Genomic DNA, 25,297 nt, shown 5'->3' with positions numbered 1-25,297 from the left:
GTGCTTCTTAATTGGATGTGATTGCTCGGTTTGGAGTAGTTGACGATGCGTAACCGCAACGACTATTGATGAGAGGTGATTCGGGTTTGGGCACATCTCGCCTAATTACCATACAGTTAAAGGTACATTTACCATACTTGCTTACTGCACACTGCACAGATAGTTGTTATTGCCATGCCAAGATTAACTATAGCGTAGTTGGGTAAAAATGTATGTGGTGGTTTAGCACTGTATTACTTAAATTGGTAAAGTTCAGGTATTACAAACAAAACTGTTCAACAACAGGCTGTTGTTAGGGCCTAATAACGTTACAAAGCATGCGCACGTCCCTATTAGTTAATTAAAGCAAGTTTTGCCGCTTGAGCTTCAAAAAACGGTTTGGAAAACTTTGGATTACGACATTAAGCGTGCATCGTATTTTGCCAAATGCTCTCGGCAACACTGCATTACAACTTCATCGTATACGCTCGGCGCGACTAATTCCCTACAATTAGGACTTCAGGTCTAAAATTACACTCCGTTCAAATCAATAACGAGACGAGTTTTTGTTATTTTGCATTTAAACCAATGAATTATATGCAGAACTGGGAAATCAGCGGATGTTCTGTCTTCGTTCCTCACACGCCATGTGTCACTTTATCTGCAAAGTTCCCGCGCCGAATCTGCTCCTAATTAACTGAGCCTCACACGAACTTTAGTGAACATCACGCGATGGTGACAATAATGCTGAGGTTCGAACTCTTAACTCTTAGACTTCTACCCGCCTGGTCACTACAGACAAGTAAAGCTGTCACTCGATATTTTTTTGTTTGACTATTGGGAGTGATTGCGTTGGAATGTATTCAACTATCGAAAAATCTTGCACAGGAAAACATAACTCAAACACAAAATATGAACATTTGTATAAAATTTTACAATATAAGTAAAGCAATAAAGGCGATTCTTTCGCAGAATGGACAAAAGTTACACAAAGTAATTAACCTACATGAACTTCTTAGCGTTTAACCCAATAGTTGGCATCCAACATGCAGCGTGGAAAGCCTTGTCGACGAATCGTTGCGTGCAAAATATGCTTTGGATACAGAAATATTTCCGGTTATCAAGAAACACAAAGCTTTTCGGTTGCTTTGCGATAGTTCACTGACACGCAATGTTTTAAAATACATGCGAAATTCCAGCGACAACTTAATTTTATCGATGGTTCTTTGCACGAACATTCTCCAAAATGCACGCAAAGCACATTTTTCGAGTTTTTACCTCGGGGCGTCCCCATAGAAAATCTCTCTCAAGCACGCAATGTGGGAAAATGTTTTTGACGTATATTTTACCGAACATACACGCGATGCTTAAAAATGCAGCGATGTTTGTGACCAGAAGAAGAACTGCGAACAGGGCTAGTCATTGTAAACCTTAATAATGGATTTTAAATGATAAAATCTGATTTGCAATTTGACAAAATCTATAGCTCTTACTTAACCGTCAAAAATAACTGTAGCACAACGCAGCGACAAAAGTGCATTTAAAACACAACCACAACCGGGCGATAATCTTTGTAAAGAAAGAACAGAAAAAAAACGATAAATTAAACGGGGTGAAAAATTTGCATAGGAAAGCAGCGCTGGTGAAACCCATAAACCAAATGGTCGTTTTTACAATATGCAATGGTGAAGTGAAACATGACAACGTGAGCTAACCCGGGTTCGTTTTTGTCAAGAGCTAGTTCGTATTTTTGGTATTGAACCGAGCTTGTAGTGGTTTCTTTCGTCTCCGTCGACTTGCGGCTTCTGCTCGACCTTTTGGTGTCAAATCTCCCTCGTCTTGAATGTATCCTGAAAAGGAAAAAATAAATCACTAGAACGGATTGTACCACACGTCCAAACAAATTTGAACAGTTTTTCAAAGTGTAAAAGTATCTAAAAAGCAACAGAATATGTGCCCCCGTTTAAACTCTTAATTAGAGAGAAACTAGAAGGGTGGCTTAGCACATTTTGTCATTGCCTATACACTATAACCTATTTTAAAACATTCATATATTTCCTCTGCTTATTTTATATTGGGTCCCACATTATCCAGCGTCTTTTATAACCTTAGTTGTTTCTGCAGGCAGAAACTCATGGGTCCCCACACAGGCAAAGTTAAAAATAATGCATTTCAAGAGATAACCATGAGAAAGTCGGGTGTTGTAAGGTAAAACACAGTGATCAGCACTGGGCTTAAATAATAATACTATGAAACCACAATAATTCAATCAATAGTACTACAAAATTTGAGCCCAATCCGCCAATGTTTAAAGGTTTGACCACTAGAGGTGTTTTGAGCAACAACCATTAATGCTTTTGACTACATAGGGCTGTTAACAACCCCCTAACTGCCATGCCACAAAAACGTCCAACAAACACAAGTAACACACAACTGGTTGCCCTTGTAACACTATTGGGCCACAGAAATCTTTCGTTTGTGGTGCCCAATAACATACAAATACGTTTTACACTTTGGGGGCTAGTGGGGTGAATGTTGGGGCTACAGGGTTGAACACAACAATCAACACCTATAAATGGCCTCTTCTTCAAGCTATCCAAATTTCAGCCCATTCCGACACTGTTTAAAACCTCACCCATTTTAAGGGGTTAACAGGGTAAATACTGGGGGGAAGCACATCTACATAACTATCTTTACCATATGTGTAAGTTTCATCCGAATCCATTAAACATTTGATGGCAAAACGAGTCGGACAAACTTTGCGGGGTAAAAAAACATTTTAGGGGGCTAGCGGGGTAAGTACTGGTGTTATCAACACAAACAAAGTGGGAAGCACATCTACATAACTATATCAACCATCTGTGCAAATTTCACCCAAATCCATCATACATTTGATGGAAAAAAGAGTCGGACAAACTATGGGTGAAAAAAAACATTTTAGGGGGCTAGCGGGATAAATAGTGGGGTTATCATCACAAACCAAGTGGGATGCACATCTACATAACTATATCTACCATCTGTGCAAATTTCACCCAAATCCATTAAACATTTGATGGAAAAACGAGTCGGACAAACTTTGGGTGAAAAAAACCATTTTAGGGGGCTAGCGGGGTAAATACTGGGGTTATCAACACAAACAAAGTGGGATGCACATCTACATAACTATACCTACCATCTGTGTAAGTTTCATCTAAATTCATTGAACATTTGATGGCAAAACGAGTCGGACAAACTTTGGGGTAAAAGGGGGCTAGCGGGGTAAATACTGGGGTTATCAACAAAAACAAAGTGGGATGCACATCTACATAACTATATCTACCATCTGTGTAAATTTCATCGAAATCCATCAAACATTTCATGGAAAAACGAGTCGGACAAACTTTGGGGAGAAAAAAAAAAGAAGAAAAAAAAAGAAAAAACAAACAAACAATTTGAGTAAAATCAATATGTGTCCCCTTCAGGGAAGGGGACCCATAATTAGTTTCACATACTTTTTACAGGCACTGTCAGTTTCTATATTATTCACATAGAATGTTGTTTCTGTATTGTTCAACGAGTTTTAATAGTCGCATATTTGCGCCTGTCTTTTTAGCAGTATTTGTAATCTTCCATGGCAATAAAGCCTTAATTATAGTGGTTTTTTGTTGCGTTCTAATAAATACCTAAACCTATAGTTAAGCAATTCCTACTTGGTTTAACTCTTACAACACCCATACATTCATGGTGTTAGATTTCTTGTACAAGTAATACAGACCGAGTTGGGGATCGAACCAGCAACTTCGTAGTTAATTGATTCACCTCCATTCGTAACTGGTAAAGACAACGCAACCAGCGGGTTGGGCACTGGCCACGGTACATTAAATCCGGAATTTTATTCCTTTACGCATTTAAACAAGAAAAAAGGCAATATTGAATAACTATAAGTAAAATGAATTCCCAATGATATTTAACAAAACGTAAAGATATTTTGTATTGATGTGTCATGCAAGCGCAGCACCTCGTCGCAGTAAGGCTTTAACAATTACAATCGTGACCAACCACATTAGACATTTGTTCAAATTAGGCTGGCTTGTCGGAACGTGTCAATACGTTTTGTACTTGATATATGGCCACACACATCGACATTTAATAACGCCTAGTCATATCACGACCAGACCAGCTGGGCCCCTTGCTAACAAACCATGTTGTTAATATTGTATGAACTTGCAAAGCGGTAAACACAATCCTACAGGGACATAAAAATTTGTGTGTGTATATTGTGTTTTCAATGACACATTAAAAAAAAACGCGTTTCCGATAGTTTCCATTAAAGTATAAAAGACAGCACTAAAAGCCTTAATGAATCAATGTCAGCATCTATAATGTAATGAACATGGGTTTGGTTTAACAAATAATATACGCATGTATTTTCCCAAATTTGTAAATAAGTTGTTAAGTATTACGTATTACCCAGTAACTTATTACCAAACCAAAAATCACATGTGTCTTGGGACAATCTTTACCACGATGTGTCCATAGGGGTTCGAAGTACGGAGTTTGCAGCCTTTTCTCAAAACCCGGAGAACCGCACATTAAAATGGACTTTGTATGCAGGCTCCTTGACAGATCACGATTACACGCGGCTTCATTGCATCAACTCAGCCTAATAAAGCGTCGCTTTTATTTGCCCTTTATTGAAACAAATGGTAAACTCGGCACGAAAACCATTTTTCGCTAAATATAAATCGAGATAACGGAAAACAATAAACGACTGTTGGTAGTCCTCAAAACATACTTCGCGATGTTTACCGCTGTCAGCAATCAACTTAACGCAGGGGTGCGAAACAATTTCGCTATAACGACCGCATCGCAGATATTTATTTCACCACCGGCCGCCAAGTGTCTTCTTGTTTTTGTTTATACAATACTGAAGTAAAGAAATAGGTTTATCTCATAATGGCGCCCGAAAGCCAAGATTAATTTCTAACTTGAAGCACAGATTGGGCTTAACGCTATAGCGATCAGTCTTTCTTGTTTATGACGTCACCATCTATATTGTGAGTCACAATTTGTGACGCATGTGGTGCTATTTTTCGCATTGTTTGCACACAATAGACAATAGAGTATAAAAAGTCTGATACAAATTGCTCTTAGATTGGTAACATTATTTCCAATCCCATAAAATCTATTTAGAGCAGTTTTTAAATGCAAGCATAACTTAGACTATTTTAAGTTTTACTTATGTCACGGCCGCCAGTACATATATTGTAGCATACATGTTTACGGCCGCAGGTTGTGCACCCCTGAGTCAGGACGGCCGCGTGATAAATAAAAGTGTGAATATTTGTCTTTTGAAAAGACATTGAGCGAATATTTGAAAATCTCCACAAACATTGAATCCAATGCAGAAAAATGCTATATCTTAAAATACTACCCTGAAGCAAGCTGGTTGAAGTAACTTTAGTTCTCTACAGGCAAAATTGCCAAGCATAGCGGTTAGTAACTCAGCGCATTGTATTTCGACTCCTGTTGCATCGACATTACCACAGATAATTAGTGCGATAATTTTTAGTGGATTTGTATGAGAAATAAATTTAACAGACCCGGTTACCTCTTCTGCGACACTCAGCGGTGCTCGGTATCCCAATCTCCCAAAAATGTTCCGGAGATGAAGGTGGCACGTATTCATGGCGATGTCGACAAATGTCCTTTAGCGCCCTCTCGCGCTCGTCCGGTGGAAGATCGCTAAATAACAGGTGGTGCTTTTACAAAAAAATTGGTCATCTAAAACGTTATGCCAGACCATCGTATGACAGAATAAAATGTTACAAACAAAACATTACAACGTGTAGAATTTTGGCAATTGAATCATTCATTTTAATCAAAGTAATGTTGACCAATATTTTTCCCCAACATATTCAACAGTTGTCTACAAGCTGGCTTACTCTAGCTGTAAATATTATTTAGTTTTCATGCGAAGTACACCTTAATGAAAAAATTAGGACAGAAAATTTACAATCTTTTGATTGTTTAATATCTAAGAAACCTGGTTACGAAGAGTCATACAAACTAAAGAGAACTAAAACTAACTGAGACAATATTAAAAAAATGCATGGTTGCATAAAGATGAACTTAATAGATTTACAGTCGCATAGATTCCAGTTTTCATTGTGGATAATATAAGTAAACAAAAAACTCTTGCTGCACACCTGTAATATGCTTCACACTGTGGACAGGATTTTGCTTCCAATTTTTCTCTGTCATCTCTTTTCCTCACAACGGATTGAAATTTGAATCCTGCCTCTTTTTTCTTCTTTGGAACAACATTAAAACTGTCATCAGGATCATATTTTGTATGCATTTTTATTGTGCTGTAAAACGAAACAGTGAAACAGTTGCACTTTTAATGTTTAACTTCTTTTTTAAGTCTTGGATTTAATATGTTAAAAGTGAAACAAAAAAAAATGTTTAACTTCTTTTTTAAGTCTTGGATTTAATATGTTAAAAGTGAAAACTGATTAGATTTGCAGTGTAGCTGCAGCAAAATTCAACTTTACTACATTGGGCTCCATAATGTTTTAGCAGTGCACTGGTATTTCCTGCTTTGTGATTGTTTAGTTCTACTTTTCTTTCACACAGTGAAACCAACTCAATCCGGTTTTAATAGACATTTTACGAACAACAAAAAACCAGGGCCTCTTTCCCAGTGCAGTACCACCCAATATGATACGTTTTGTACGTTACAATGAATGGTTACACTTCAGACATACACTACATCAATTTATGTTGGGTGAAAATATTCTTGTTAAAAGTTCAAGTCCTTTGATAACAGCTATACTACCGTTTAATTTTTTTTGGATGTTGAAATGTAGTTGATGCTGCAAAATCATCAAGGTCAGAATTACTGATTTCGTCGGCATCGTCATCATCATCAATAACAATGCTAGCATCTGGAGCGATGTTTGCAACAGGTTCTTCTCCCACATGAAAGTGTGTTTCATCTAAATCCAACTCAGATCTTGTTGTTGATTCATCTTCAATGTATGATTTTAGTTCTCCATCAGTTTTTTCAAATAACTCATCTATGCTGGTTTGATGAAGCTAAACAGTGAATGCAAAATTGTACCCAAATTATTGTGTTTGTAAAAAGCATATTTTCTTACAAGTTTTAAGCAACTTAGCTCATTAGGTGAATTCACTTACAGGCTACTTTGCATGCATCCGAAATAATAAACATGCCATTTATGACAGGTTTTCACAAAACTTTCATAATAGCTCCAATCTAACCATGGATATTACTACTGTATTTTGCACTGTAATTATTATCGTTTAGCAAAATCACATGATATATTCACAAACCATGACCATGAAATATGTATGTCACCCAAAGTTACTTACTGATTTTTCTGTAGGGCATTTGATTGGTGAAATAGTAGTTTTCTTGGTTTGCTTATGGTGAATTAGCAAACTATCTTTTAATGTTTTGTTTTGAAAGTCATTGCAGGAATCTTGCCAGTCTACCGTTGCTGGAATCAACCTATCTCCTTTGACCCCCTTTGATAGTTTTACTTCCTGCTGCAAAAAAACTATCAATTGTAATTGGCACGAACCGCAATCAAGCAATACAACAACAGACTACCACAAAGATATCAGTAGAAAGTTTTTAAGATGTTTGATCTACCATGCTATGTCAGAAAGAAGGTGGTATATAAGACTACATATCTAATGTTCAGCATTCAAGCAACAAAATATGTCATCAATAAAACATACCTTATCTGATTTGGAAAATTTATCCTGCATTCTTAGAAGACTAGGAGAACCTGGATCACACTCATCATCTTCAAATGATGCTAATCTGTTCACATTTTTTGATGAGGTTGTTTTAGTTTCACCATAGGTTTTAGTCTGGCCAGACGTCTTATCAGACAGATACGGAAATCGTTTTAAACTCAAAGTGCTTCCACTTAAAACAGGCGAGGGTGGTATGGAAAAATCATCCTCTTCATCACTGTGTTCTGCATCTTCCAACACTGAATGACTCTGAAGACAGGTTTCATCAAGATCAGTAGAGCAGTCCACCAAGTCCACTGTGCAATGTGTCATGCTTTGTGGTTTCTTTTTAGGTAAGCCCAAGTTACCAGGGGCTATAGGTTTGGCAAACCCATCATTGTCTTTGACGACTTTTGAAGTTGAAGGCCTGTCATGATCAAGCAAATCTTCATTCACCCACTCATGGTCATGTGTATAACAAGTGTCAGGTGCAAGGATAACTTTCTTCCTATTTACTTCATGTGTTCCTGAAGCAACCTTGAAGGGAAAAGGCTTTTCAGCATGTTCATCTGCAAGCATGTACTTAAATTAGCCGCAATAAACATTTGTCAAAAAAAAAAAAAAAATGAAGGTTACCGTGAATTATGATGGAATTGTTGCATTTTTTAGCCAGTTCTTGATTTTTCTTGTGTAATTTTTCCAAAGACTCCTGGGCACTGTAACAAAAACAATTCTTAATAGAAAAAATAAAACTTACATGGACCAAAACACTCATGTAAATACTAACTATAACAACAACAATAAAATTCCTTACATTAAAAATTTTTGTTTGTATTTATCTGATCTTTCACATGCTGAATCTAGTGAACTTTGAAGATCTTCAATTCTCTGTTGCAAATTGTTGTTTTCCTCAGTGAGTTTAGTATTATCGACTCTTTGTTTCTTAATGTCCCTTTCCCACTCTTGTACAAGTTGCTCATCTGTGGTTCGACAAAATTAAACTCAAACTTTTTCTTTGAATCCGAATCACCTAATGTAAGGGTAAACTAATGCAAAAATTTACGTTACTTACCTAACGATTCCTTTTTAACAAGTGATTTTACAACGTTTTGAAGAACTTCGACAATTGCTGCAGTTTTGGGTGCAAAATTTTGTTCATTGCTCAATCCACAAATGCAACATGAGTAAGACATTTTACAACTTTTCTGATTACTCTTCTGAAAAGCGACCTATGCTAAATCATTTTGTTGATTATATTATCAATCAGCCCGCATAAGCGCAAAGTACATATTAAAGTTAAGGTACTGTAACAAAAGACGTTTTGATCCTGGTACTTTTTGTTTGTTTAGTTCCAATAATGTGGGTTATAAATTAGGGTTGCCATATTTTATGATACACAATCCCTGACAAAATTTATCTCGGTTGCGTTAACCCAGTTTTTTTTAAATATTTTCGTTATTTTTTTCCAAACGGTCCCTTTGCCACTATTTCAAAGGTGCGCGGTCGCCGCAAGCCTGATTGTGTATTTCAGAAAAACGAAAGTTGATTGCAGGATTTTAGCTAGTTATGCAAAGTTGCGCATAACAATGATCCAAACCTGACATCACAGACAAGACGAAAGCATTACAATTGTGCGCGAACAATTGCATTTTTGTTGGTTGTTATGCAATAAAGCCTATTGTTTAGTAATGGAGACGGTCGATTCTCACTTTCACTTTGATTTAAACTTGTTCAGTCGCACAAACTGACGCCAAACATAAATATAGAATAACTTCCACCATTTCGCGGTCCCCGCAAAATACCCTAGGGCAGGGGCGGGCAACCTGCGGCCCGCGGGCCGCATGCGGTCCTTCATTAAAGGTTGTGCGGCCCGCAGAGACGCTTGGATTTCAAAAGTACTGGCAAACGAGTCCAATTAATACATATTTTTGAGCTGATTAATGCGCCTGGTGCTAGTTTTCTACGATCTGGCAAAATGTGGCTAGAATCAAATACGAATTATACTTGTAGTTGAGCATATTTGGTAAGAAACAAAGCAAAATCCTTTGTGTTATGCACATGTGCGGCCCGCGATCCAATTTTAACATTCATAATTGGCCCTACAGTAACAAAGGTTGCCCATCCCTGCCCTAGGGACTTCGGGCCCCAGTTTAAGAACCGCTGCGTTAACCATACTTCTATTTAACTTGGTACGTATGATAAAAAATTCTCGGTACCTTACAGCAGTGGTCGGCAACCGCCGGTCCGCGGCCCGGTACCGGTCCGCGAGGAGTTTGTTACCGGGCCGTATACTTTTTCAGGTTAAATGGTATGTAACATTTTGCCTATGTATCCCGGGGATGATAAACTTATTTAAGCGTTTTTATTGCTAAATATTAGTAGTTTTTTGAAGACCGGTCCGCGATAAAATTTCACTTTCAAAAACGGTCCGAAGTGCAAAAAAGGTTGCCGACCCCTGCCCTAAAGCAGTGGTCTTCAACCTTTTTTATAGGCGACCCCAATTTAAGGGAAAATGAAATCAGAATTTACATGCGACCCCATTTTTTTCAACACTGAGAAAAGTGTTTTTAGTAATGCTGAATCGAAAGAACAATTACACAAACTGTACATAATTACAAACAAATATGGCGATACAAAAGTATTACGAAAAAAGTTTTTAAGGCGTTTCATTTAAGACATAAACCCAATTTTCGGAACACAAACTTGTCAAATTGTTCAACATTTAATTTGCACTGTTAGTGAGATGGTTGCGCCTGTATACTGTCCACAAGTTTTTGAAGCCACGGCTTGACTTTGCAGAAGCTTGACCGCATGTCATGCTCCACTTCCAATCGATTACGATGTTTCGTTTTTAAAACACTCATTGCACTAAATCCTGCTTCACACAGCCACGTGGTTGAAAACGGGATTAAAAAAATTTGGTATAGTTGGGTACGTTGCATAAATAACTATTCACTCGTTCTGGAGTCACCTTAAATCAGTGTTTCTCAACCTGGGGGTCGCGACCCCCAAAGGGGTCGCCAAGCACTTTTGAGGGGGTCGCGAAGACGCAACTCAACTCGGAATGATTTTATCAGTAGCATAAAAACTTTCCCTGTGACTTCTGTTTAGCATAGTAACTCACACGATTGTTTGACCTAGAACGGGCGCAACAATATTTGCGATTGTAGCCTATACTTCTATAATTGCAGTTTTTGGCTTTTCTTAACATAAAAAACACGAAATAGTGAAATGGAAATGGTTCGTTTTCTTGAGTACAGCAAAACGCCGAACTATCGGAGCCACGTTAGATTGCAAATGTGTGATGAACACAATCAACACATTCTGGTAGTTAAACTTCTTGTGTGCGTGTATAAAGGGGTCGCGTTGTGTTAGAAAATCTCTGAAGGGGGTCGCATAGCAAAAAAGGTTGAGAACCACTGCCTTAAATAATACAAACTTATAATGTTGAGTCATAATACACGTTGTCGAAACCCATTGTTACGCGATAAAGGCATTTTGTGTTTTTCAATACCACGATTTAATTGCAACATGAGGTAGCAAGCTGAACCACAAAACAAGAGCAAAAGTTGCGATCTAAAAGAACATAATATTAGTTTCATTTTCTGTAATCAATTTTAAAATGCAATAAGTTAAATTCGGCGACTTATTGCGACCCCAGAAAAAGTTTAGGCGACCCCCCTTGGGGTCGCGACCCATAGGTTGACGACCACTGCCCTAAAGGACCGCGGACCCCAGTTTGAGAACCGTTGCGTTAACCATTTTTGCGATCCAACTACTTCTGTTCCGGAATAAATTTAGAATATTCGGAAGTCACACGGACGGACAGGAAAACGTTGGATACGGTGTTCTGATCCTTGTCAATTAACTTCCTGTGTAGGCTTCTGTTTAGTTAAGTTTATTAGGCTAAGCTCATTACTCTTACTATCCTTGAAACAATAATCACATATATCAGGGGTCGCCAACCTTTACCACTCTAAAAACCATTCGGACCAATTTCACACAGAAAAAAACTAACAACGGAAGGCACAAAGACCTTCTTAAATTTGAAATAAAATGCCACAGAAAAAACGTTTTTCTCACGACATTCGACTTTTCGTTGTTAGTTAGTTCCTTGCATATTAGGTACACAGTTAAAGCAAATGAAATTTCCCACGTTCCTACGTAGTATCGAATGCTGTGTTTTCTTGAGACGCGGATTTTTATTTGTGTATTTAACGCGTATTGTTAGACAACTAGTAACAAACAGGTATTGTTACGCGCGCACACACACTGCAAAACGAAACAGTAACAGCCAGTTTACCTCTTTACGTTTCATGGTATAGACGCGGTTGTAGCTAACTACTAGAAATTTTCTCCGTTGGTACATTGATTTCATAGTATATCTATATTTTTTTCTTAAAATCCTGACTTTTAAGTACATTTTAACATTTCTCCCTGACGCAGATTTAAACACCAAATTCCCTGACATGTCAGGGAAAATCCTGACGTATGGCAACCCTATTATAAATACAACAATAGACGCGGAAATGTTGGTTCAATTCATAGAAGAAGTTAATGTTTATAGTTGACTGGTATTGCTCGCAACGTTTTGTAAATCGCAAAACCTGTGTAGAAATGTATGATTTAAACCACACATGTGGGCGTATGTAAGTGTCTAGTTTTGTTGACACAGAACTAAACTATTTTAACTGGTCCTGTTTTATGCTGTTGAAATCGGTTTATAGTTCAATTGCGTCATCCTTTATAAACGAACCAAGCTCATCTTCATTACATTGACGTTCTCGATTGTCATTTTACCTCAAACATAAGGCAATCGCTTCATGAAATTGTTTTTAATGTGGGACTTTCCCCAAATTAAAACTTGTTATTCGTATGCGTGGCATATTTTTTGTTTTCTGCCGGACGGAAGGATGTACAACTTGGTGACATTTTCTGTCACACTGTTGGTATACTTTAACGTAAATATAATGTAACGCACTAAACTACATGGCGGGTTGTCAAAATTGCCATTTTTGTATTTTTACATGCATTTTGTCAAGCTAGCGTCTTTGCAAAAATGACGACAGAGAAATTAACCCAAGAACAGTGCAATGTCGTTCAGATCTTTTCGTTGCTGACTTCAGTAAAGGGCGATGCGCCGTCGGTTGCGTGTTTGGTCGTGTAGACCAGGGGTCGGCAACCTTTTTTGCACTGCGGACCGGTTGTGAAACTAAAATTTTATCGCGGACCGGTCTTCAAAAAACTACAAATATATAGCTATAAAAACGCTCAAATTAGTTTATCATGCCCGGGATACATGGGCAAAATGTTTTATAGCATTTAACCTGAAAAATTATACGGCCCGGTAACGAACTCCTCGCGGACCGGCGGTTGCCGACCACTGGTGTAGACGATTGTTTTTGGTGAGTCGCATCGTACACACGTGTTTTACGTCCCAACTAAAATTGAACTTAAATGCGATGACCTAATCCTATAATCCGTCATTTCGCTTAGCAGTAATCGCCATGTACGTGTAGTAGGCTTCGGCCAAGATGCGTTTGTTTTAACGACAAAAAGAAAGCGAAACGTCGTGGCTTAAACATTACAAATTAATGAACCAGGTCTTCTCAGATTAATTTCATTTCACTGAAGGCCCCGTGCTTGCTGATATTGACGAGTCTGTGTCAATTTACGTTCAGTGCTTCGTGATCTAAACGGATTTCCACTGCACGTAGTTTCGATAAGCGTGCAATTCTTAGAACGAGGACATTGAATTCGAGGTAGCCTAATACCCAATCTGCCCTAATACGCAATTTTGGGAAATAGGCTACAAGCTTCTTACAGGCGACCTTTTTCTAATTTTCTGTACCTCAAACGCATAACCTAAAAATTGCTTGATTTTAGCCACATACTGTTTCTGTAATATTTCTGTGCCTTCGTCTAGCGGGTAGATGCTGCGTGTTGCACAAACGTATATGTGAGGGAAAATTAGTCTTTACATCAAAATATTAGACAAGTATATATCGCCAGTACACACGAAACTTGTACACGATTGAAAATAATTATACACACTGACAGGTTCGAGGCAGAAATTAACAATTAAATGATGATGGACTTATTACAATGCATATGCTCTGATTTCCGGAAGAAATGTCGTATTTTCGGAAAATTCAGGAGTTCTTTTCAGGGATTTTGGTGATTACCTGCAACAAAACACGTACGAACAGTTGGCAAAAGTTGCACGAAGTTTGTCAGTTTGCCTGGGATTTATTTAAATGTTGGTTTCAGGAGGGAACGAAACGCTTTACCACAAAATTCTTCGAACATTTACATATCACCCGAATGAAACACAACGAGACGAATTGTAACCGTCCTTTTCTCAGCAGCTACTTATGATTTACTACAATTTGTAATAAAGCGCCTGCTAACCACAAACTTCATTAACCAAGTCAATCAAATCACATAAATTTACAGATAAATGTCGTTTGCTTCGTTCAAAATTGACGTTGCAACACGTGTGTTTTCGGGTTAAAGTGTCATAGGTCACACACGATTAACATAGCCGAAGGACTGTGGTTAATTCGATGTTACATAATTATTAGTGTATTGTTATGACAACATTCTTCGCTAGCCGATGGTCATTGGAAGTTTCTTTTTAAGCTGTACATGTTTTTCTTCATCCCATGGCGCACTTATCGGCGAGGTTGCTTTATTTTAGCGAGTAAACTTACCATGCTCTTGTCATTAGGTAACTTGACGCAAGACAAACAATATGTTTCCTAACTACCAAATACAAATATTCCCACATACAAAAAGGCTGAAACACAGTCCTAAATCATTTACAGCCATGTAAATGTCAAAATGAACAGCGCAATTTGCAATTTACATACATATACACACATAGGCGTAATTATACATAATTTTGCAAATGAACTTACACATTTGACTTCGGTGTATCCCTCCAATGCATATTCACCCAACTCGCGGCCCTGGCCGGACATCTTGTATCCTCCGAAAGGTGTCATAGCAGAGAACACGTTGTAGCAGTTTACCCTACATGATGCAGAACAAATGTCGTTACGTCCCACAAATACAGCGTTGTCTTGGCTTACAATTTGTCTTGTTTTTAAACCTCGTGAAAAGTGCACAGGATTTTACAATGGTATGTTTAATTCGAAAAATAATGTTTAATCAACAAAAAATAGTATAAAACTAGTAACCAAAATCTATCCAAACTAAACTAAAACACAAAATTTTGATTAATATCTTTCAGAACATTTTGTTTAAATCACCACCAATGGCACAACTAATTAAGAAAACAAGTCGTTCGGGCTTCAGGTAACTTAAATCGGGCATTTAGTTGATCGAATTGACAGCAGCATTGTTTACACAACACAACATAACAACCACAATCTTTATCATAAGAATAACAAACAAAAAGTTGCAACAGAGTGCTTTTGGACCAGAAGTTTGAAGGTAGCACAAATATTTGCAAAAACAAGCTTTAGTGCTACTTGACATCAGGTTATATTTGTCGTCGTTTTAAACATAATCTTAGTTTTCTTTTTCAACAGAATGTTTGTGGTCAAAACTACACGCTATTAAATATGTCGTAAGACACGATAAATTGGTGTCACACAAGGTGAAAGATTTGTTAAACGCGTGTAAGTCTGCGGATAACGTCTTAACGTGAAAAGTGACTAGTAAAAATAATGTCCAATGATCGAAAACTCGATTGCCCTCGACTAATCACGTATTTATCTGGTTCATGTAAGGACCAAACCTTTCGCAATCAGTTTGTGGCATTACAGTTAAGACCGATACTGGTATATTCTACTACAAAAATACTAATGCAAACCCTAAGAGTGAACCACAATTGTCTACCAGTTTGTCGCCCGCCCATCATTATTTCTTACATATATGCTGGTCATCCCCCTGTAACGGACATAGAAAACGAAGTGAGTGTCACCAAAAGGGTAAGGGTTTGAAAAGTGCTGACAAGCTTGCTTGGACAACACAGTACAGCCTGACAATAGTTCGCAAACTTGTTCGGCGCGCTTGAACGCACAACTAAGCACAAACGTGGGAAGCAATGCAGGTGACGAGCATGTATTTACAGCTAGGTCAGCAGCACGGGACTTATTTGTCACTGTGATGACCTCAAAACGTGACAATTATTTCGCAGACACGAGCACGAGGTGTTATCCACGACTTATTATATTTGAGTCTGAAATTAAAATTTTAACACACGAGTTGGTGTAGAACCAAAAGCAAACGTGCCAATAATGATTAATTGCAATTTTTAAGGACAGGTATCAGTATTTAGCCCCGTATGAAATGATTACAATTTTAAGGCAACGTGCGAGAAGTTACCACGATTCCATGTTGCAGCAACGCCGTTTGAACTATTCACAAGAGAACATTTACATTAATCATAACCAAGAAACTCCCGTTACACGAAATGTAGCGAACGTGCCTTTGCGTCTCTGAATAAGCGTGACCGTTCAAAGTTTAACGGTCTGCACTGAGCACAAGGGGTGTGAAAGTACACACATGTGTGTACACTGTACATGTTATACTATTTGGGTTTAATAAGAATCTTTCCTTTGTGAAACTACCATATTTCGATTTATAGGTAGCCGTCGAACGGGACACAAGTTTAGTTCGATTTAACTTGCGTGGAATTATAATACAAAACAAAATCACAACTAAGTCTTCATCACATTTTAAACAGTATTTCCAAATTTTGACAGCAATTATAGATAAAGTAAACATATCGGCGGTTCGGATACATAGGAAACTCCTAGTAGTTCCTGTTTAGGACTGACGATCCCATGTATTTGAGCGAAATCGATTTATCAAATGTTTCGCAATAAGAAATATACAGACTGTTTTAAATGTGTGCTGAATTTGTCAGCTAATTAATGTCCTAGTAGTGCGTTCACGTGGTGCTTAGGCGCGGAAATGTGTTTTAGCTAATTATTTCCTGATGGCAAGGGTACAGCTAATTACCACAAATGAAAATGCGCCGATATGGCGTTTTTTGTATCCTGATGCGCACCACCGAGTTGAACAAAAGTGGCAAAGAATAATGGTTAAATATTTTGCAGTATAACTATATTGATAAAAAATATGCGAGAATAATTAGGTCACCGCTCAAGTAGGCACTGTAATTAGGAAGCTATTTTGTAATAAACAGATTACCCATATCGATGTTGTATGGCTAGTTATTTCTTTCTGCATAGCATACGCCATTATCGCCATGGTGCACTGTAGGTTACAGTAAAGGTAGGGGAAGCAATCACGCAGGGTAAGCAGTATTGCACCTACCAAATAGTTCCAGCTCTCACGCCGTTCGACACAATGATTGCTTTGTTCAGATCGTTGGTGATAACTGCAGCTGCAAGTCCGTAGCATGTTTTGTTGGCTCGCTCGATTGCTTCATCCACGGTCTTAAACTTCATTATCTGCTGCACTGGCCCAAAGATCTGCCGAATTTATTTTAAGGTTGGTTTTAAGGCCATTTGTATTGTTACAAAGTAAAACATTAGCCACTAAATAAGTTAAATATCACTGTGTCACATTAACGTTAAGCAGTCAATGAATAACTATGTACAAGGCAAAGATGTATTAAGGCATTTATTTAACATAAAATTGGATAGAACATGTTCCATTTTTCCAATTCAGTTGCAGCATTCTATAAATGTCACAACCAATCAGTTATCTTTGCTTCAACGTAATTTGTTTGCACAAGAGCTTATTTTGCAATTGGCCTGCTAAAAACAACACACACCTCTTCGGTAGCGATTCTCATGTTATCAGTCACGTTGGCGAACACAGTAGGCTCGATGAAGTAGCCCTTGTCTCCCCACCGACCACCTCCACACAGCAAATCAGCACCCTCCTGTTTGCCACTTTCAATCAAACCCTGGATTTTTGCGAATTGTTCCGCGTCGACCTAAAAAATTGAAAATAAGAGATTGAAAATAAAATATAAAAAGAGATTAAAAATTTAAATGGAAATACGTGGTTTTGGATTAAAAAAAGCTTTATCCGCGGTTGTGGAGCCTCACAAAAACAAAACACATGTTGTAAAAGTCGTGTTGTAAAATAGGCTAATTGTCGCAGAGAGTACCCAAAGACATTTCCGCGTTTTGGTTGCAATTTTTAGCATTTTAATTTCTATCAGTTTATACACTTGCCACACACACACACTCAAAGAAATGGCACTGACCTAGATAAAATATTTTGGCTTTATTAAGGTCAGAGTACGAACAAACCAAATGCGTGCCAAACCGCCAAAAATGTGGCATGATAACGCCCAGGGCTGTTTTCTGAGAACATAATCCCAAAAAATTGTCTTGACATCCAATGTCAAAATCTCGTACACGTACATTTTGGGCGATTATTTTTTGACCTAAAAAACGAAAAATGTTTACCTACAAATTAAAAATTTTGACAAATTTTGACATTAAAAAACTTTTTTTTGACTAAAATTTGACCTATGAAGAATTTAAGTAGTTAAATTACACATTATTGTAAAAAATATGGCTGTAGGCTAATTTTTGACTTTGTAAATAATTTTGACAATTTTTGACCTATTCTAAAAATTGTGACTTTTTTTGACAAGTCAAAAAATAATCGCCCTAGTCATAACCAATGATGCATCGATTTGTCTAAATTGGGTTCGGATGGAAACCAAATACTCGGCAGTTCAAATCAACTGAATTATTTGTGACGTCACGCAACCGAACGCTACGCTTAACTGTGCCGTTGCCGCAACAGAATAATTGTATTTTATTATCATTCTAGGTCTGTGCGCTTTAAGGTCGCTTCGGTCATATATTTTAGCCTACCAACCAATTACTAACTTTGTGTTGGGAGTGGGCAAAACAAAAATGTTTGAGAATCAAAACTGTTGACGCGAATTTGGTTATTGCGTAGTTTGAAAGATTGTGTGGTACCTTAATAAGCAGAAAAAACTTTTGCGCTTTAAGTTTCTGTTCGCAAACGATTTGGTTTCGGAAATCACCATAATTCGGACGAAACCGAATATTTGTGAAAATAGCCGAATCGGCCAAAAAAATTCGTTAAACCCAATATTCGGCACAGCACTAGTCACAACTCACAACTGTACGCAGCACGACTTATGAAACCACCACACATTTGGCAACACGGGTTGACCAATCTTTAAAAACCCACTTGTGGTCCTTGTTCGCATCCATCGTCCCATGGGTTTCCCACAGCTTTCTTCTGTGCCCTTGCCACACTTCGCTTCACGAACTCGTCGTAGATCGATTCCTCAACGAAGATGCGGGACCCGGCACAACAGCATTGACCCTGTGAAAGCGCAAAAACAAGTATAATTTACGTGGGTTTATGGATGAGATTTATGCAGTCTTCCATGATTAATTTCGTAAAAAGTACATAAGGTCACATCTATCAACACAAAAATTTTATAGTTGGACCTTTTTCTCGCCGGTATTTCAAAATCTTGTTATCGACCCATTAGTTTCGTTACTTTGCATATACAGCACCACTCGGTATTTGCTGGTATTGTGGTTGCCATATTTTGCTTAAATTAAAGGTTTTAGTTCACTTTCACTAAAGACACTGTTTTATGGCTCGAACAAACAACGGCTTACTTGAAGGTCTCATAGCATTTTAGCAGCGTATTTCCCAACGTTACAGGTCATGCCCGGTACTTGGAAGCGAAAAGGGGCATATATTGTAAGATTGGAGAAAACGTTTAACCGATAGACATCTATTTAAGAATGCCCCAAAAGAATAACTTGTGAAAGTAGCGCAACCCAGCATGCTATTTGTTTATCGCTATGACGTAACAGTATTAAACTTTCGACGCCATGACGCGTTACCAGAAAGCCAAATCGTTGCTAAACATAGATTCCTAGAACTGTTTCCAGCAGGAAATAGTTCACCAAAACTGCTGTAAAATATGTACAAAAATGATGTACGTTCGTTTCAAGGTTAATTTAGCAGCAGTCTGATATACGCACATGATTGAAAAAGAGGCCGTTATGAGCGGTTTCCACAGCGTCGTCCAAGTTAGCATCCGCAAAAATGATGTTTGGACTCTTGCCTCCCATCTCCAAACTCACTCTCTTCAGGTTGCTCTTTCCAGCCGCTTGCATGATCACGTGACCAATCTATCGTTAGTTTGTACGGAGGTGAAATGACCACATTGCAACGGTGCTTGATTCGTTTGCGAATTAAACACTTATAAGGTTTGCAACCACTAGAGTTAACAACCATGCACTCTTACATGTCACATAACTGGATTGGTTGGATTTAACCAAATACATATGAGTACATTACAACTGGTGCCGTTGTCTCCTTTAATATCAGCGTTACACGTATTTATTGACACCAGCATGACAGGGACTTTAAACTTAGACGTTTGTTTGCTTGAATTTTTGGCAATCATTAACTGAGTGTTTACCAAAAATCTGGCAACGTGATTCGCACAAACCTCGGTCGAGCCGGTAAAGCAAACTTTGTCGATGTCCATGTGTTCGCTGATTGCAGCTCCAGCAGTTGGTCCGTATCCAGGAATCATATTTACCACGCCTGGGGGGAAACCAGCCTAAACACATTTAAACAGGCTTGTCACAAAAAGTGTAAAGTGTTTGCATAGCGACGTTGCGTGTTTTAGTGTCATTCGGTGGGTTAAGTGGAAAAGTCTTTCTCTTACTAAGCACAAGGCAATGAGTGGCATTATTAACAGCAACAAAACGGAAACAGCTGCTATCTTTAAACAATAGGGGGAACGAGGGACAAAACGGGGAAAATAAAATTCAGTCTGACCGAAAGTGGTGAATACAAGCAAAAGTAAAAAAGCATGATACCCAGCGTTAAACAAGCCAGCATACAGGACCCGCTTGAACTTAATTGCAGGTGGTGCATCAAATGCACAAACGTCTGCATGTAAGTGTCTATGTGTCTACGACAAAAATCTTGTGCTCTGAGGTGGTCCAAAGTGTGACAAACTAAAAAAAATAAATCTTTGACTTCTCCGTTTGTCAACACGCAAGCCGCATTAAAATATTTCTGACGAAAGAATTTGAGGTATCTAGTATCGTGAAAATAGTGGAAAAAATATTTTCAGCGAACTTGGTAATCTCGCAAGCAACGCCGTGTAAATGCGATTGCCCGAAGCAGCGGAGCTCAAGTGCATGTCATACTTGGCATGTGGTAGAAAACATTACTAAACCGATCCAAAGAAATAGCTTGGCCGCAAGTCGCACGTTAATAGGATTAGCCAGTGCGATTATTCGGTGCCGAGGCCACGAATCACAGGTGTGTGGCAGAAACTGCGAGCATTTTTTGTGCACGTTTAAATTGACGTACGCATTGTAATGGCGAAATTTTGCGCAAACATTCAACTTTACGATTTTTTAAGTAGCAATCTCTTTTTATTCAAAGTACATCTGGTTTGCTTTTTTGTCCCAGTTGGTACTGAAACAGTCAAACGATTCCTTTGCACCTTGCCGTAACAGTTTTATATTACAACGATCCGTTAAAGCGCAGGCTAAAACAAAGCCCCATGACGTGTCACCAAATATCAGTTAACACAAAGCGTCGTTCCCACAAGTGATCTATTTAAGTTACAGTAGCCGTACCTCTTTGGTCAGTTGGGCGATGTAAAGAGCTGTAAGTGGGGTTTGTTCAGCTGGTTTCATCACAACAACATTGCCGCATGCTAGAGCTGGGCCAAGCTTCCACGCTTGCATCAAGAGTGGAAAATTCCAGGGGATAATTTGACCGCAGATCCCAACAGGCTCGTGGCGAGTGTACGAGAAAAAGTTTCCGTCTGGTTAAAAACAGAACTTTCAACAAATCCGTGACACCTACTTCTCAGTCGAATGTGTTTTCATTGTTATCGCGTTTTTGCATACAAATGTACAGTTCAAACAAAATGCTAACAAAGAGGTCTCAAAGTCCTTTCTCGTGTTTGGCTTTGATTAGATTGGGATTTGGATTAAACTATTTACCTGTCGTGTAAGTGAGGAATAATGTAACACGAAATAATCGCATTCGATGTCCATATTTGTGACGAGGTACAAGTAATTTCGCACTGCCCTAAATGCTCAGGCTCTGTTGCAAGTTACTGCACAGGCCGGTGGTATTTGAGACAATACGGAAGCAAAACAACGTCCGGCTAGAACGCCGCAATTATGAGAAAACAGGCTAAACTGTAGAGGGGTAGAAGGCTTTGGAACTAAAGTGAATACAAAAAAGTGTTTCTTATCTGCCTTTGTAATGTTCGTTATTTTATTCGCTTTGAATTTCATACGAAGGTTTGCTGTCTCGATCTATGCACTGAGTTTCATCAAAGGCAAATTTATTGCCTAGCAAGCAAATGTTACCTGTGTGTAAACACAGAGTCAAACATTCTATGTGTCTGTGGCTCTTTGACAAGTCACGTTCATGTTCGCAATTTTCCCCCGGGAATAGGTTTCATGATCTCGTGACGCATGCAGCGTAGTGAACCACTTTATTACAGCATTTATGCAAAGTCATCTGATGAAAGTTTCACTTGAATTTCATTTTTATCTTATGCTGTTCAAAGGTTGTTTCACATTTTTATCTTTGCTTGTTTTGATTGTATGCAAAAAAGTATGATGACACAACTTACCAACGGGAATGACCTTGCCGTGATTCTTGTCCGTCCATCCAGCATAGTACCTTCAAGACAATTAGAAATTGTAACAAAGTTCAGCTGATTGAAATATGTTTGTATCAGTTCTTTTTCGTATGTGTGTGTGTGTGTGTGCGCGCACGCCCGCGTGTCTGCCGTTGAGGAAAGATGCAGCAACATTGCCAAGCACTTGCACGCTTGATCTAATGCTTTAAGTTGACCTACTGCCTTTAGCACGCTTGACCTACTGCCTTTAGCACGCTTGACCTACTGGTTTAAGCTGTTTAGCTTCCTGGTATCTCAGGTTTCAAACTAATTGAATTGAAATGGGAGTCTATGCAACAACGTAGGCCACACAACAATACAAAATCCAAATTAGGGCAAAACACACCCAAACAGACACTCTGCTGATGGTTGCAACCAGTTTTTTTTAAGGTGTTTTGAAAAATTTTTCCAGCGGTTTCCCAAAATTTGCCAGTAGCCTAATAAATAATTCGTTTAAGCAAATATGGCTATTTTTTGATATTTAAATGAAACACTTGCGGTCTCTTAAAACTACTTAGCGGTCACCCAAACCAAACCTTAAAAAAAACCTGGTTGCAACAAATAATTTCACACCAACTACTGTATGTATATTTTGTTATAGCCACTTCTAGAGCAGTGTAGGAGTTAACTTTTTTGAAGCAATCATATATATGTATTTATACATACAATTATATAACTGTCTCACCAGCAATGTTCAGAAAAAGAAATCAGCAATACTGTACATTTCTTACCTGTAGCAGTTAATAACCAAATGCAAATCAGTATTGTATGAAATGTGGTATGGTTTACCATTGTCCAAAGTTTCAAGACACTAAAATACAAATGCAACAAAATGGTTTGGCTTTAAAGTAATTTTAAACTCTAAACTAAAAGTAAAAGCAACAAAGTGGAACTACTTACAGCTAAATAATGTCTGTCACGCTCAATCAAATCCGCCAATCGGTTGAGAAGTCTTCCTCTTTGAGAAGCATCCATGGTTCTCCATGGTGATCCTAACTTAAATGCCTCCTTGGCTGCTGCGACTGCCTTATTCACATCAGCCTAATTGAAGGAAACAGACTAACAATATTTACCTTACTAATCATTTATGGATGTGAAAATTTAAGTGTCACATACCCTGTCACCTTCTTGTACTTCGCATATGGTTTCCTCATTGCATGGATTAATAGTTGGAAATGTTTTCCCACTAACTGAATTCACCCACTCATTATTAATGAAAATCTGCAAGAAACAAGAAAATTCAAATGGCACAACGCATGTACACCATTTCCTAAACCAGATATATACTGAATTAATAATTTTACAGTTAAGTGTTATTTGTTTTGCAAGTTGTTTGTGGCATTCTTTTTACAACTGTATCCTTATAAACTGTTATCAACCAATATTTAGTGTCCTTTTAACATCGATTAAACTTTAAGAGATACACATGTTTTTTGACAGAATTCTAAAACCAACCAGTGCAGAAACTAATTAAAATCAATCAGTACTACAATGTAGAAATTAATTAACAGAAAGCACTAAAAAGTACCACAAACAACAATAAACTTGAAAGTCAACAACTGTATTTCATACCTGAGTGTATTGAATTTTCGGGTTGGTATCTGGCTTGGGCAACATTGTACTCTTTTAAAGACGAATCTAATTGAAGTGCCTGAAAATTACAAATTCCAAAGAATAATTGCCTTGCAGAAAAACCCCCCATAAAAATACACTTTACAATTTTTGTTTACGCTCCTTAACTCCTTTTCTGCTAACTAAACATTAAGAATATCAAAAAAACTGTTGTTAGTCAACGACTTTGATTCACATGTTCAACAACGCAACAAACATTTTACATCAATGGACGCGCGAAAACCCAAACACAACCGTCCAAATAGTCACGCCCCTGTCTTGTCCAATTAGAACTACAAATGCGCATCACAGGCGCACGTGCAGAACACATACATTCGCCCAAACTGTAACCATTCCAGCATCACTTAACACCTCACAGCTCGCACTAACCCTGTCTCGAAAAATGTCATTCATTGTTGAATGGACATTTATTTTTTAAGTTTCTTTTTTCTCGACGGCGTGCACGAAAGTTATCATACTCTTAGCGTCATCTTGCGGTGGGTTTATTATGGGCTCCTCTAAAATACGCAATCTACGCAATCTACGCAATCTACGCAATCTACGCAATCTACGCAATCTACGCAATCTGTACGCAATCTACTTATAAAACGTATGCAACCTTAAAAAATGTTGACGGTTAGGGCTTTTAGGGTCTGGGTGAAGGTTTATAAAAAAAATGACACTATAATTTACTTTTAGATGTCCAGTTTGGGCTTAATATTCTCTTATGTGTTGAGAGTGGTACTAAACACTGTATGGTACCGCATGTTGACACTTGTGAGAAAATTAGACCTGAAAGGCATCTGAAATTAAATTATAAAGTTATTTGTACCACAAACCCTCACCCTGACCCTAATAGCCCTAACCGACAACATCTTAGTTAGTTTGTGTTAGTAGATTGCGTATTTTAGAGTAGCCCGAGTTTTAGAGTTTATTATAGGCCTAGCCGCCTACAAAGTCTATCTATCAAACAGCCAATCTATTTTCTATAGAGTTTGGCCGCCTAGGTATTTCAATATTGGATTGGTAGCCTATAACAAGTCACCAAAAGGGAAATAAATTTGACTTTACCGCATGAACTTATTTTCCGATGATTTAGTAACTAAATAAACTAAATTTTAGTTTATGCGAGTCACCAACTTGCATTGGTTTTGTCACATTCTTTTACAAACTATAGGCTACTGCTGAAAATGCGTAAACACACAGACTTGTTGATGTTTGTGCGCTAAACAAGACTATTTTAAGGATTTCGTTGCTAACCATTTTTAATTA

The 25,297-nt window shown here is 38.0% G+C and overlaps 2 protein-coding genes across 4 annotated transcripts; both read right to left on the bottom strand.

Annotated features, from left to right (window-relative positions):
* Positions 1-822: 822 nt before the first annotated feature.
* Positions 823-9,004, bottom strand: LOC145237734 (uncharacterized). 3 transcript variants are annotated; one of them, XM_080100727.1, is made up of 10 exons: positions 8,801-9,004; positions 8,543-8,708; positions 8,365-8,444; positions 7,729-8,297; positions 7,357-7,533; positions 7,222-7,240; positions 6,800-6,893; positions 6,168-6,329; positions 5,570-5,703; positions 823-1,829 (listed from the first exon to the last, which is right to left on the bottom strand). In XM_080100727.1, the coding sequence occupies exons 1-10, from the start codon at positions 8,919-8,921 to the stop codon at positions 1,717-1,719; spliced, it is 1,635 nt and encodes a 544-aa protein (XP_079956853.1). In that variant the 5' UTR covers positions 8,922-9,004; the 3' UTR covers positions 823-1,716. The 3 variants fall into 3 exon arrangements, with proteins under 3 accessions (XP_079956853.1, XP_079956843.1, XP_079956837.1); XM_080100717.1 differs by lacking the exon at positions 7,222-7,240 and having other exon boundaries at positions 6,800-7,059; positions 7,357-7,530; XM_080100711.1 differs by lacking the exon at positions 7,222-7,240 and having other exon boundaries at positions 6,800-7,059; positions 8,801-9,003.
* A 4,680-nt stretch (positions 9,005-13,684) lies between these two features.
* Positions 13,685-24,091, bottom strand: LOC145219142 (aldehyde dehydrogenase, mitochondrial-like). The gene is made up of 13 exons (XM_080086538.1): positions 23,987-24,091; positions 23,531-23,635; positions 23,315-23,455; positions 23,146-23,225; positions 22,367-22,416; positions 21,351-21,541; positions 20,201-20,314; positions 19,728-19,877; positions 18,913-19,050; positions 17,504-17,668; positions 17,041-17,198; positions 14,649-14,763; positions 13,685-13,913 (listed from the first exon to the last, which is right to left on the bottom strand). The coding sequence occupies exons 1-13, from the start codon at positions 24,029-24,031 to the stop codon at positions 13,881-13,883; spliced, it is 1,485 nt and encodes a 494-aa protein (XP_079942664.1). The 5' UTR covers positions 24,032-24,091; the 3' UTR covers positions 13,685-13,880.
* Positions 24,092-25,297: the final 1,206 nt, after the last annotated feature.

The sequence above is a fragment of the Phallusia mammillata genome, chromosome 1 (assembly GCF_965637545.1).
Source record: "Phallusia mammillata chromosome 1, kaPhaMamm4.hap1.1, whole genome shotgun sequence".
In the NCBI taxonomy this organism is placed as follows: Eukaryota; Metazoa; Chordata; class Ascidiacea; order Phlebobranchia; family Ascidiidae; genus Phallusia; species Phallusia mammillata.
Note: the sequence above shows the minus strand (reverse complement) of the source record. Positions and strands in the feature narration are given on the sequence as shown.

Bases quoted from the DNA above. Each gene is read 5' to 3' on its own strand.
- LOC145237734 (XM_080100711.1), bottom strand. From the start codon at position 8,921: ATGTCTTACTCATGTTGCATTTGTGGATTGAGCAATGAACAAAATTTT. The intron at 8,709-8,800 runs GTAAGTAACGTA...GTCGAACCACAG, and splicing joins TGTTAAAAAGGAATCGTTAG to ATGAGCAACTTGTACAAGAG. The intron at 7,534-7,728 runs GTATGTTTTATT...GTTTTTTTGCAG, and splicing joins AATTTTCCAAATCAGATAAG to CAGGAAGTAAAACTATCAAA.
- LOC145219142 (XM_080086538.1), bottom strand. From the start codon at position 24,031: ATGTTGCCCAAGCCAGATACCAACCCGAAAATTCAATACACTCAG. The intron at 23,226-23,314 runs GTAAGTAGTTCC...TTTGTATTTTAG, and splicing joins GTGACAGACATTATTTAGCT to TGTCTTGAAACTTTGGACAA. The intron at 14,764-17,040 runs GTAGGTGCAATA...TGCATCATGTAG, and splicing joins GTGAGAGCTGGAACTATTTG to GGTAAACTGCTACAACGTGT.